This window comes from Siniperca chuatsi, linkage group LG17 (genome assembly GCF_020085105.1).
Source record: "Siniperca chuatsi isolate FFG_IHB_CAS linkage group LG17, ASM2008510v1, whole genome shotgun sequence".
NCBI lineage: Eukaryota > Metazoa > Chordata > Actinopteri > Centrarchiformes > Sinipercidae > Siniperca > Siniperca chuatsi.
Genome location: NC_058058.1, coordinates 711336 through 725358, shown reverse-complemented (window position 1 = coordinate 725358; position 14023 = coordinate 711336). Strand labels below are relative to the sequence as shown.

At 42.5% G+C, this 14023-nt stretch overlaps 1 protein-coding gene and 1 long non-coding RNA gene across 3 annotated transcripts in view; one reads left to right on the top strand and one right to left on the bottom strand.

Annotated features, from left to right (window-relative positions):
* cart4 (cocaine- and amphetamine-regulated transcript 4) overlaps positions 1–1433 on the top strand; it is a 19389-nt gene extending 17956 nt beyond the window's left edge. Inside the window, exons 4-5 of one of the 2 annotated variants that reach the window (XM_044172157.1) lie at positions 1096–1227; positions 1264–1433. In XM_044172157.1, the coding sequence (XP_044028092.1) occupies positions 1096–1203 (108 nt within the window). In that variant the 3' untranslated portion in view covers positions 1204–1227; positions 1264–1433. Of the gene's footprint in view, positions 1–1095 lie in introns of both variants that reach the window. The other variant, XM_044172156.1, reaches the window with a different exon arrangement.
* Positions 1434–10136: 8703 nt separating this feature from the next.
* Positions 10137–13593, bottom strand: LOC122864650. Its single transcript, XR_006375263.1, has 3 exons — positions 12828–13593; positions 12056–12166; positions 10137–11924 (listed from the first exon to the last, which is right to left on the bottom strand). It is a non-coding gene; the product is annotated as an uncharacterized LOC122864650 (long non-coding RNA).
* Positions 13594–14023: the final 430 nt, after the last annotated feature.

Below are 14023 nucleotides of genomic sequence, written 5' to 3'. Positions count from 1 at the left end.
ATTGTGCATAGCAAACTCTCTTCTGCTGCTCGTGTCACTCGCTTAAGCTCCTCCGACTAAACCCCGCCACTCAGACGGTCGCGCAGGTTGTCCCTCCGGCGCCACGCCCATCGAACCCAGTCGCTCGGGTGCGGAGCCGGGACGGGGCGTGTAGCACAAGTTGTGGTGACGCTGCATCAGAGACTCTCCTGGTTCTGATTAGCTTGGGGCTACCGAGGAAACTATGCTCTCAGCAAATATGCAACAAGTTATTTTTCTAAACGCTACTTCACCAAGATTTGTTTCTGGCTTTACTTTCGCTTTGATAGAATAGCAGAAAAAGAGACAGGGAAATGTCTGTATTATTATTATTATATTATATTACATATTATTATATTATTATGATGTTAGGGGTTTCAGTGACTCGCGGAGTTTGCAATGAAAACTGTATTTCTGTTCTGTGGATCTTTATACTTGACCTTGTTCAGGCAACGCAATCCGCAGTAAAGTCAAAACATTCTGAACGTTGCTTTCCTCGTGAGTTTCAACACGCCCTGCTGCATGTTCCACAGCAGTGAATCCAACTTTAACCCAAGCCCCTCAGGAAGTCAAATATGGGACTATTTCACAGCAAAGATTCAGTTTTCTTATTGTGAATAACTCAGGAAGAGTAGAGATTGGGACTGCTCCTTGCTTCTTTATTAAACCAGTTTTATAGCTTCCATGTCCACACAGTAAATTCCACTGAGCGTCCCTCAAATGGGAACATTTGGAAATGTCCAACTCTGTTCCTCTTTTTATGCTATAAAACAGGGTCTTTACAGTGAAACTCCTCTGTTTGTTCCACTCTTAGCTGAGCTGATCTTCTTCTGAACTACTTAGCAGCATTATTTGTTCTACTTCAGCAAAATGAGCTATTTAACCCCTTCAGAGAGAAATCTATCAAAGTCCGGGATTAGTCCATTTTTAGCTACGCTTTGTGTCAGAGTAAGTCAGTAGTGGACTGCCTGTCTCTCTGTCTCTCTGCCTGTCTCTCTGCCTGTCTCTCTGTGTCTCTCTGCCTGTCTCTCTGTCTCTCTGCCTGTCTCTCTGTCTCTCTGCCTGTCTCCCTCTCAGTGTGATGTGGGCGAGCGCTGTGCGATGAAACATGGACCTCGGATCGGTCGGCTGTGCGACTGTCTCAGAGGAACAGCCTGCAACACCTTCTTCCTGCGCTGCTACTGAACACACACACACACACACACACACACACACACACACACACACACACACACACACACACACCTTGGACTTCTATACTTGTGAGGACATGAACCTAAACCCTAAAAACAGTTTGAACCTTCAAACTGCTCTTTGAGAAAGCGAGGACCAGACTAAATGTCCTCACAAAGATAGAAGTACAGGAGGACACACACACCTCACCTGGCTGTCTCTCTGCATGTTTCTGTCTTTGTTTTAAAGTTTCTGTGTCTGTCCCTCAGATTCATTTATTTTTGTTAAATAAAGTTTCTTCATAAAGCTGCTCGGCTCCGATGACCTCATCATTTATACTCTCTCCGTCCTGAGTTTAGTCTGTCAGGCTCCTTCTCAGGCTGCCTCCAAATCCCGCCTCCTTCGTTCCATCTATAATCTAAAGCATCTGATTGGTGGAGCTCGTTGGGGGCAGTACACAACCTGGCAGTCTTGGATCAGGCAAACGTGCCCTCCACAGGCAAACAGCAGTAACTACAACAGGTGTGGTGTTGTAGTTACTGCTGTGGGTAAACTGTCCAGCGGCCTGTTCGCTGAGACAGGACAGAAACCAGTTACAGTTCCTGTCACATGTTTTGATCAGCGATCATCTCGACATCCAGTTTACGTTCTTTAGGAGTGAAATCAAAACCCTTCAGAGAGCCAATCAGGCGGAGCGCTTTTCATCGTATTCAAATATTCAGAAATACTCTTGTTCTGCTGAGAATAACTCACTTTTATTCTAAACTCTAATATCAAATTAAATATCAGACTTTGCAGCCTGTGACCACAACAGGCTGTCTGAAGTAGTTTGCCTTGAAGACCAGCAGGGGCGCTCTTATCCTTCACTCTCAGCTTCATCTGTTGCAGGCCTGTTGACCGATCAGTGAGCGGAGCTAATCAATAAAAGTGAAGGAGGACAGGAGTGAGCTGATAATCAGGACACCAGAATATTCAGAGCAGACTGTTGAAACACCCTGAGTTTAGTCTGTCAGGCACATGTCCAAGTTCTGGTCTGAGGCGAGACTTTAAAGCTGCAGCAGGCGACGCTTGAACGCATTAAAGCAAAACCTCTCTGCTGCTCGTGTCACTCCGCTAAGCCCCTCCCACCAAACCCGCCACTTCGTACGGCCGCAGGAAGTTGCCTCTCGGCGCCACGCCATCGAACGCAATGCTCGGCGTGGAGCCGGGACGGGGGCGTGTGCACAAGCTGTGAGTGACGCTGCATCAGAGACTCCTCCTGGCTCTGATTGGTTTGGGCGCCGGAGGAACCGACAGTTTCAGCAAATATGCAACAAGTTATTTTTCTAAACGTTACCTACCGAAGATTTGTTTTGGCTTTTTACCTTCGTTTGATAGGAACAGCAGAAAAGAGACAGGAAATGTCTGTATTATTATTATTATTATTATTATATTATATTATATATTATTATATTATTATGATGTTAGGGGTTTCAGTGACCTGCGGAGTTTACAATGAAAAACTGTATTTCTGTTCTCAGGATCTTTATACTTGACTCCATTCAGGCAACGCAATCGCAAGTAAAGTCAAAACACTTTGAACGCGTTTCCTCGTGAGTTTCAACACGTCCTGTTTACGTTCCACAGCAGTGAAATCCAACTTAAATCAAGTCTCCTCAGGAAGTCAGTCAGGTGGACTATTTCACAGCAAAGATTCAGTTTTCTATTGTGAATAACTCAGGAAGAGCAGAGATCAGATCATCTGGTTTTTATTAAACCAGTTTTATATTTCCGTCCACACAGTAAATCCCACTGAGCGTCCCTCAAAATGGGAACATTTGGAAATGTCCAACCTGTTCTTTTATGCTATAAAACAGGTTTTACAGTGAAAACCCTCTGTTTGTTCCACTCTTAGCTGAGCTGACTTTCTTCTGAACTACTTAGCAGCATTACTGTTCTACTAGCAAAATGAGCTATTTAACCCTTCAGAGAGAAATCCATCAAAGTCCGGGATTAGTCCATTTTTAGTTACGTTGTGTCGTAGTAAGTCAGTGGTGGAATTCAGAGCCTTTACTTACGTAAAAGTACTGATACATTAATGTAAGTACTCCATTACAAGTAGCCTAAACGTCCTGCAGTCAAACTCCCACTTAAGTAAAAGTACACAAATATTATCAGCTTCAAGTAGTAAAAGTACTGGTGGACTGATTCTATACACAGTTAGCTAGTTTTAACTGCTTTATATACAGTTAGCTAGTTTTAACTACTTTATACAGTTAGCTGGTTTTAACTGCTTTATACACAGTTAGCTAGTTTAACTGCTTTATACACAGTTAGCTAGTTTTAACTACTTTATACAGTTAGCTGGTTTTAACTGCTTTATACACAGTTAGCTAGTTTTAACTACTTTAACTGCTTTTTATACACAACTACTTTATTACAGTTAGTTTTAACTACTTTATATACAGTTAGCTAGTTTTAACTGCTTTATATATGGTTAGCTGGTTTAATCTATAACAATGCATCAAACTGATATAAAGTTGATCTTTGTCTGTAAAATCTTTTAATACAAGGTAACTACACTATGTACATACAGCTCTAAAATCAATGTAGTGCAGTATAAAGTACAGCATTTCTGTGAGATGTAGTGGAGTAGAAGTATAAAGTTGCATAAAATGGAAATACTCAAGCAAAGTACAAGTATTAGTACAGTACAGACTAATCTGAAGACTTTTGGTGTGTTAAAGGACACTCGGACATCTGAGATCTAAGATCAAAAACCTTTTAAAAGGATGAGTTCACAATTTTTCTTAAGTTGTCTTAAGACAACAGTCTGGTGTCCATATGAACACTGAAACTTTTCTTGCTGTAATCATCCTGCGCATACTGGACATTAACATCTTCATAATGAGCTTTCAGTGGAAGTGATGGAGCACAGTCTGTTATTTGTCTTCTGGGTTTGATTTTCTGACAACAGAGCTCGATAATGAACCGCTGTCAACAGTGAACGTTTAAATGCTGGATCTTTATGGTTTTTGAATGCACCAACATGGTTAATAATCTCTACGGCAAAATGATATTAGATATTCCTCTCTGATGTAAAGTATCTAGGATTTGTAGTTAACAAGCTTAAAGATGAAAGAACACAAATGAAGTATCGAATTGTCAGACTCACATCTTTCTGTCCGCTGATGATCAAACTTTATAAACCCGACTGGTGTTGAATCAGTGGGTTTACAGTCAGAAACAGCTGATCCTGCATCAGCTCAGTGTGGCCGAAAGCTGCAGCAGGACGTCGATCACGTGTCAATCAATCGTGCTGGGATCAGGAGGCGAGAGGGAAAATAAAACTCAAGCAGTGAGGTCCAGAAACACCCGGAAACACCTGGTCCAAAACTCTTATGTTACAGGTACTGTACTTAGGTACAATGGATGAAATGACGAAGTATAATGTGAAGGGACTCATCATCGTCACCATCTCTGCAGCTCTACGGCACTTTTTAGCCTCTTTTAGCTCCTACTTTTGATTTTTCTTTCACATTTCCTGTCTGGTTCGGTCTGTAACGCCGCTGAACTCTTCCTGCTCGGCAGCAAACAGCAGACAGACGCAGTCAGAGAGCAGCTGCTGAACATAGCGGAGCATCTAGCTGCTAAAGAGCCAGATGTTTCCCTCAGCAGCTGCTGGAGACCAAACACAGAGCTGACAGAGAGAAGACCGGACTGACGTCCATCAGGAGACATAGACACGCCTCCTGGCGAAGCGTCATGTGACTCTGTAGCTGCTGGAGGCGGAAATAAGCAGCTGTTTGATCACATGTTTGATTAATAAGATGATTTTATGTTGAATGTTGTGTTTTCAGGTCACTACAACATGTGTAGTGCGACGGGTGGGATATAGCACTCACTCGTGATGTGACCATGTACTCTGCCCTTGATCAGCCTGTGGAGGTGAGAGATAAAAACAAACTGTGCTGACAGAAAGTCGCTGACAGCTGCTGATTCTGGACGGGATTAAAGCCGGCAGACAGCGTGAGAACCAGAGTCAGTTCTGCATCCATGCAGCTGTGGATGTTCAGGTAACCTGTCAACACACAACTTCCATCCTGTAAATATAGTGCACGACCCAAGCTCACGACAGATCCCAGAACAGCCTTTCAAAAAACTACAAGGAGCTGTCCAGTTAAGACTCTGAGTCCTCTTCAGTGGTGGAGGAAGTATTCACATCCTTTACTTCAGTAAAAGTACTAAAACCACTCTGTGAAAATACTCCACTACAAGTAAAAGTCCTGCATTCGAAACCTTAAAGAAGTTAAAGTATTATCAGCAAAATGTACTTATTATCAAAAGTAAAAAGTACTCATTCTGGAAATGTGAAAATATGAAAAATACTAGTAAAGTATAAGTAAGTAAAATACAAGTACCTCGAATTTGTGATTAAATACAGTACTTGAGTAAATGTACTCAGTTACATTCCACCATTTTTAACGTTAAAACCATATTCAACAGATAAACTGTCTTTGTCTCAGTTTAAATTCACTAACTTTCTCTCACTCCTGACTTCCTGTAACCTGATCTAAAAATATTTTTCACAGAGCAGAGGCAGACGCAAACACACACAAACGCCAGATTCCCCAATCAATCATCCCCCATCGATCAATCCTCCCTGATTAGACCCCCGGAGAGGCTGATCAGCCCCGAGGCCTCGTCACTCCACAGAGTCTCCTATAACGGACTCGACAGCAGCAGCACGTCGCCGCCGCCTTCTCATCAACCTTTATTAAACACTGACGCTGACGACAGCAGGGTCGACGGTTCAATTCAATTCGATTTTATTTATATAGCGCCAGTTCATAACAGAAGTTATCTCATTGCACTTTTCCTAAAGAGCAGGTCTAGACCGAACTCTTTATAATATTATTTACAGAGACCCAACAAATCCCACCGTGAGCAAGCATTTGGCCACAGTGGCAAGGAAAAACTTCCTTTAAGAGGCAGAAACCTCGAGCAGAACCAGACTCAGGGGGGGCGGCCATCAGAGAGAGAGAGGGGAGGCACACTGCAAAGACCACCTAGAATTTTTAAAATAGTAGAATAGTAATTGTAGTGTTAATATTAATAAATTAATAATAATAATAGGAATGACAGCTATAGGAGGAATAATGTCAGCATCAGTAACAGAGCCAATAACAACAACTGTAGCAGCAGTTATCGAGCAGGAACACGGGGCAGCAGGTGGCCCACAACCACAGATCCAGACTCTGCAGGAACACGGGGGCAGCAGGTGGCCCACAACCACAGATCCAGACTCTGCAGGAACTCTGGGCAGGGTGGCCCAACCACAGATCCAGACTCTGCAGGAACAGCAGGGTGGCCCACAACCACAGATCCAGACTCTGCAGGGACACGGGGGCTGCAGGACACAGACTCTGCAGGGACACGGGGCAGCAGGTGGCCCACAACCACAGATCCAGACTCTGCAGGGACACGGGGGCAGCAGGCGGCCCACAACCACAGATCCAGACTCTGCAGCCCGGAGGCAGAAATACCTGCTGAAAGCGACAGAAGGAGAGAGGAGAGAGACGAGAAAGCACAGAACTACGGGAGAGAGAAGATGTCGAGTTAGTAACATGCAGTAATGGGATAAAAATGCACACAGATGGAGAGGAGAGAGAGGAGAGAGGAGAGAGGTGCATCATGGGAAGTCTCCCGGCAGTCTAGGCCTATAGCAGCATAACTAAGGGATGGTTCAGGACTCACCTGAGCCAGCCCTAACTATAAGCTTTATCAAAGAGGAAAGTCTTAAGCCTACTCTTAAATGTGAAGATGGTGTCTGCCTCCCGAACCCAAACTGGGACCTGGTTCCACAGGAGAGGAGCTTGATACCTGAAGGCTCTGGCTCCCGGTCTACTTTTGGAGACTCTAGGAACCACTAGGAACTCTCAGTTGCCTCCACAGAGCCACTGACAAACTACAACCCTTTAGATTAATGACATTTACATGTTTAGCTCCTCTGAGAACAGATCGATATTGGGGCTGTAATGAACTCTGCAGTTAGCAAGTAGCATTAGTAAAATGTTAAAACATAAAATAAACAAGTCTAAACTAATTAAAGTTTAAACAGGCAGGTCTTGGGCTGCTTTTTAAATGTGTTCACAGATCTTAGAGTTAGCAGTTAGAAAGTCATTTAGCAGTTGGCAGGTTAGCAGGTTAGTTAGCAGGTTGATTAGCGAGTCAGTTGTTTCCTTTCTTCTTGATTCAGTTGATTTTTATTTTGAATGTGAGTAAATTTTCTTTATTATAACTTCTTCTACTTTCTGTCTTTATGTGGATCTGACTTGTTTTTACTCTATTTTGTCACCTGGTGAAGGAAACTTGTATTTTATTTTATGCCTCCTCCTCTGCTGTCGACCTCCAGCTGTGTGTTTTCATCAGCTGAGCTCAGCATGATCGTCCAATCAGAGACGAGCTGCACCTGATTCAGAGAACCTTTCATTCTGAGTTTATCGACGAAGATCACAGAGACGGGATGGCATTTAGCCTGCAGCGCCCAGTCGAGATAAGACATGCTAATTACAGCAGCTAACACACACACACACAGGTGGAGGAGGAACAGGATTACAGTAGAAAGCAGGGTGTGCTCTGACAGATGGCTGTTATTAAATTAGGTTTCTCTTTTCATTAAAGTCAATCTGTTGATGTTTGGTTTCAATCATCTGAAGAACTCAACAAATTAAATTTCACATTTAACATCATAAAAACAGTTTAATTATTAAACTGAGTGTGAATTATTGACTTTAACTCAAAGTCCACTTACTGGCTTTTCAGTTGTTGAAATCCTATGCGTGTCTTTTTTTCTTTTCTTTTTATCTTGTCTGTTGTTCATTTTTCAAACATTAAATAAAGAAAAGGACAAAACTACAGTTGGTACCGAGGAGGATTTCCAGTCTGATAAAACGAGTCTCTTGGTTTTGATCAACCTGAGCATCAACGATGGCCGTGTGCTGCAGGCAGACGCTGTGCAGACCTCGCTTACTCTGCGGCCACTTCCTGTGTCTTGTGTGGATCAGATATCCGATCTCTGAAAGGTGTAAATGCCTACAACCGCCTCTACAAAACTGTCACATTTTCATAGTCAGCATATTAAAAGAACCTGTTTTTAACCTTCAACATGCATGAAATCAAATACGTTTTTATATCACCTGTTTAGAAAGTGTAATTACTCTAAAACCTTTGTGAAAGAACATGATATATTTATGTAATACCACAGGACCATTACTAAATTTAAAAATGACCAAAACCTCCTTAAAAATTAAGCACTACACAGTAAACTGGGAATATACTGTATAAAGCACCAAGTAGCTAAGCAATAACCTTTATATAAACTGTCCAGATCATGTCCTCCATCGGGGGACAGGGTTTGTGTCAGCTGGTACTGGAGGTCACAGGTCACAGTGGTCATCCTGACGTGTCCTCCTGTGGATACCGAGACGCCCTGATGCTGCTGGACGCTGTGTTGTCTTCAGGCCGCCGCCTGCCTGCAATAACTTCCTCCTCTGATGGTTTCTCAGAGTCTGGTGGGTCCTGAACACCTCATCAAACACGAGCTTCATCAGATGGTCTGTAAAACATGACAGAGTCACCGTTACTTTATAGTGTCATGTTTTATTTATCATGCAACAGCTGAAGATAAATGTGGTCCTGGATGAGGGAGAAGCATGTCGGCGTGGTGATCACTCTTCTCAGTGATTGCACCTACCGAACTCTTTATGTAGAAACATGGGATTACAGCGGTGACGCCAGCTTCAGCACAGGGAACAGTGGATGTGCCAACAGCAAAGTCTTTGCAGGACACAGTAGCCTGACAGCTGTAAGCAATATGACATATACAACATACTAAAGGCTGCAACGGCTCATTGTTAAACTTTTATTAAAAGTAGTGGTAATACAGTGGTGTGAAAAAGTGGTTGCCCACTTCCGATTTCTTATTTTTTTGCATGTTTGTCACACTTAAATGTTTCAGATCATCAAACAAATTTAAATATTAGTCTTCCAGGTCCTGAAGCAGCAAAACAGCTAGTCCACCTTTGAACAGCTAAATAAGAACAAAATGAAGACTTTGGAGCGCCTAGTCAAAGTCCTGACCTGAATCCTATTGAGATGCTGTGGCATGACCTTAAAAAGGCAGTTCATGCTCGAAAACCTCCAGTGTGGCTGAATTACAACAATTCTGCAAAGATGAGTGGGCCAAACTCCTCCACAGCGCTGTAAAAGACTCACTGCAAGTTATCGCAAACGCTTGATTGCAGTTGTTGCTGCTAAGGGTGGAGCAACCAGTTATTAGGTTTAGGGGCAATCACTATTTCACACAGGGCCATGTAGGTTTGGATTTTGTTTTCCTTAATAATAATAACCTTCATTTAAAAACTGCATTTTGTGTTTACTTGTGTTATCTTTGACTGAAAATAAGAAATCAGGAAGGGGGCGAACACGCTTGCAGACCGCTGTGTGTCAGGCTACAAACCTGCACTTCTGATGAGAGTCCAGCAGAGGGATCCAGACTCTGCAGGAACACGGGGGCAGCAGGTGGCCCACAACCACAGATCCAGACTCTGCAGGGACACGGGGGCAGCAGGTGGCCCACAACCACAGATCCAGACTCTGCAGCTCCGGAGGCAGAAATACCTGCTGAAAGCGACAGAAGGAGAGAGGAGAGAGACGAGAAAGCACAGAACTACGGGAGAGAGAAGATGTCGAGTTAGTAACATGCAGTAATGGGATAAAAATGCACACAGATGGAGAGGGAGAGGAGGAGAGAGGAGAGAGGTGCATCATGGGAAGTCTCCCGGCAGTCTAGGCCTATAGCAGCATAACTAAGGGATGGTTCAGGACTCACCTGAGCCAGCCCTAACTATAAGCTTTATCAAAGAGGAAAGTCTTAAGCCTACTCTTAAATGTGAAGATGGTGTCTGCCTCCCGAACCCAAACTGGGACCTGGTTCCACAGGAGAGGAGCTTGATACCTGAAGGCTCTGGCTCCCGGTCTACTTTTGGAGACTCTAGGAACCACTAGGAACTCTCAGTTGCCTCCACAGAGCCACTGACAAACTACAACCCTTTAGATTAATGACATTTACATGTTTAGCTCCTCTGAGAACAGATCGATATTGGGGCTGTAATGAACTCTGCAGTTAGCAAGTAGCATTAGTAAAATGTTAAAACATAAAATAAACAAGTCTAAACTAATTAAAGTTTAAACAGGCAGGTCTTGGGCTGCTTTTTAAATGTGTTCACAGATCTTAGAGTTAGCAGTTAGAAAGTCATTTAGCAGTTGGCAGGTTAGCAGGTTAGTTAGCAGGTTGATTAGCGAGTCAGTTGTTTCCTTTCTTCTTGATTCAGTTGATTTTTATTTTGAATGTGAGTAAATTTTCTTTATTATAACTTCTTCTACTTTCTGTCTTTTATGTGGATCTGACTTGTTTTTACTCTATTTTGTCACCTGGTGAAGGAAACTTGTATTTTATTTTATGCCTCCTCCTCTGCTGTCGACCTCCAGCTGTGTGTTTTCATCAGCTGAGCTCAGCATGATCGTCCAATCAAAGACGAGCTGCACCTGATTCAGAGAACCTTTCATTCTGAGTTTATCGACGAAGATCACAGAGACGGGATGGCATTTAGCTCGCAGCGTCCAGTCGAGATAAGACATGCTAATTACAGCAGCTAACACACACACACAGGTGGAGGAGGAACAGGATTACAGTAGAAAGCAGGGGTGTGCTCTGACAGATGGCTGTTATTAAATTAGGGTTTCTCTTTTCATTAAAGTCAATCTGTTGATGTTTGGTTTCAATCATCTGAAGAACTCAACAAATTAAATTTCACATTTAACATCATAAAAACAGTTTAATTATTAAACTGAGTGTGAATTATTGACTTTAACTCAAAGTCCACTTACTGGCTTTTCAGTTGTTGAAATCCTATGCGTGTCTTTTTTTCTTTTCTTTTTATCTTGTCTGTTGTTCATTTTTCAAACATTAAATAAAGAAAAGGACAAAACTACAGTTGGTACCGAGGAGGATTTCCAGTCTGATAAAACGAGTCTCTTGGTTTTGATCAACCTGAGCATCAACGATGGCCGTGTGCTGCAGGCAGACGCTGTGCAGACCTCGTTTACTCTGCGTCACTTCCTGTGTCTTGTGTGGATCAGATATCCGATCTCTGAAAGGTGTAAATGCCTACAACCGCCTCTACAAAACTGTCACATTTTCATAGCCAGCATATTAAAAGAACCTGTTTTTAACCTTCAACATGCATGAAATCAAATACGTTTTTATATCACCTGTTTAGAAAGTGTAATTACCTAAAACCTTTGTGAAAGAACATGATATATTTATGTAATACCACAGGACCATTACTAAATTTAAAAATGACCAAAACCCTCCTTAAAAATTAAGCACTACACAGTAAACTGGGAATATACTGTATAAAGCACCAAGTAGCTAAGCCATAACCTTTATATAAACTGTCCAGATCATGTCCTCCATCGGGGGACAGGGTTTGTGTCAGCTGGTACTGGAGGTCACAGGTCACAGTGGTCATCCTGACGTGTCCTCCTGTGGATACCGAGACGTCCTGATGCTGCTGGACGCTGTGTTGTCTTCAGGCCGCCGCCTGCCTGCAATAACTTCCTCCTCTGATGGTTTCTCAGAGTCTGGTGGGTCCTGAACACCTCATCAAACACGAGCTTCATCAGATGGTCTGTAAAACATGACCGAGTCACCGTTACTTTATAGTGTCATGTTTTATTTACTGCGTACAGATAAATGTGGTCCTGGATGAGGGAGAAGCATGTCGGCGTGGTGATCACTCTTCTCAGTGATTGCACCTACCGAACTCTTTATGTAGAAACATGGGATTACAGCGGTGACGCTCAGCTTCAGCACAGGGAACAGTGGATGTGCCAACAGCAAAGTCTTTGCAGGACACAGTAGCCTGGACAGCTGTAAGCAATATGACATATACAACATACCAAAGGCTGCAACGGCTCATTGTTAAACTTTATTAAAAGTAGTGGTAATACAGTGGTGTGAAAAAGTGGTTGCCCACTTCCCGATTTCTTATTTTTTTGCATGTTTGTCACACTTAAATGTTTCAGATCATCAAACAAATTTAAATATTAGTCTTCCAGGTCCTGAAGCAGCAAAACAGCTAGTCCACCTTTGAACAGCTAAATAAGAACAAAATGAAGACTTTGGAGCGGCCTAGTCAAAGTCCTGACCTGAATCCTATTGAGATGCTGTGGCATGACCTTAAAAAGGCAGTTCATGCTCGAAAACCCTCCAATGTGGCTGAATTACAACAATTCTGCAAAGATGAGTGGGCCGAAACTCCTCCACAGCGCTGTAAAAGACTCACTGCAAGTTATCGCAAACGCTTGATTGCAGTTGTTGCTGCTAAGGGTGGAGCAACCAGTTATTAGGTTTAGGGGGCAATCACTATTTCACACAGGGCCATGTAGGTTTGGATTTTGTTTTCCCTTAATAATAACAACCTTCATTTAAAAACTGCATTTTGTGTTTACTTGTGTTATCTTTGACTGAAAATAAGAAATCAGGAAGGGGGCGAACACGTTTGCAGACCGCTGTGTGTCAGGCTACAAACCTGCACTTCTGATGAGAGTCCAGCAGAGGGTCTCTGTGGTGGGTCGGTCTGGCAGGAAACATCCCTTGTTGCAGGTAACTGTAGCGATGTGCTGGCCTGGAAGCAGGAAACAGTTATAGTTTACTCCAACACAGGGCTGTCCGATTACAGATTCAACTGGGCCAGATTTTAAAACCAGGAAGTGTAGACGGGCCAGACATCTTCAGCAGCCTATTTAAAACCTTTTTTTGTTTTTGGTAATGACACGTTTTAAACAAATGCAAATTAATGTAATAAAAAATAGCAGATGTTTGGAGTTTAAATTAAACAAACACTTGCCGGTCCAGGCAGCGTTAAACTGACGGTTTTCATTGTCAAATCTACGTTTCAGCGTTGACAGAAACATATGTTCAGCAGAGCACTTCCTGCTTGTGACTGTCGACAGCCAGATGTGTTAAAAAGCTGCTCAGCTGGTCGGAGCTCACAGCAGAAAACGCTGATTTGTGAAAGAGATGATCGGCGGTTTTGCTCCATACGTAAACATCCTGCCCGATCGGTACTGAGCATGTGCAGCTCTCAGCAGAGATGAGCAGGAAGCGAGACGGCTCACTTGTTAGCTGCTTCCATACATCATCTCAAATGACAGATGATGAGGAATCCTTTTTATCAAATACTGAAGAAGAAAGTGACACAGAAGCTTTGACTTCCAGTGTAACTTGTGTTGTGACCAAAAGCTTGTAAATTCAGCATAAGTTCCCGGTGCGAAAAGCAACACTTACCTTGTGAAACTCAGTGTTGTTTGTAATGCGAGACTACATGACCACAACAGGAGAAACCGACAGTAAAATATATATATATATATATATAAAAATATGTGTGTGTCTTACAACAGAGCTGCAATAGTGTCACTACTACTACAGTGCCTCCATAATTATTACTCAAGAGGGGTTATTTTTTTATTGTTGAACAGACTCACTGTTATAAGTCAATCAATCAATCTTACTTTGCTAATAAATGAGTTTTATACAAAGGACTTTTTCAATTTTTTTCAAACCTCAAGATTTTTCCTTTTCAAATGGAAAATATATCAACTCTTAGTTATATATATCTCAAACGTGTACAATTATCAGGCAACTCTAACAAATCATCTTCTCCCAACTTACATCAACAATAAACAAGCATGTCAAAAATATAAACAATGATAAATGGTTAATGAC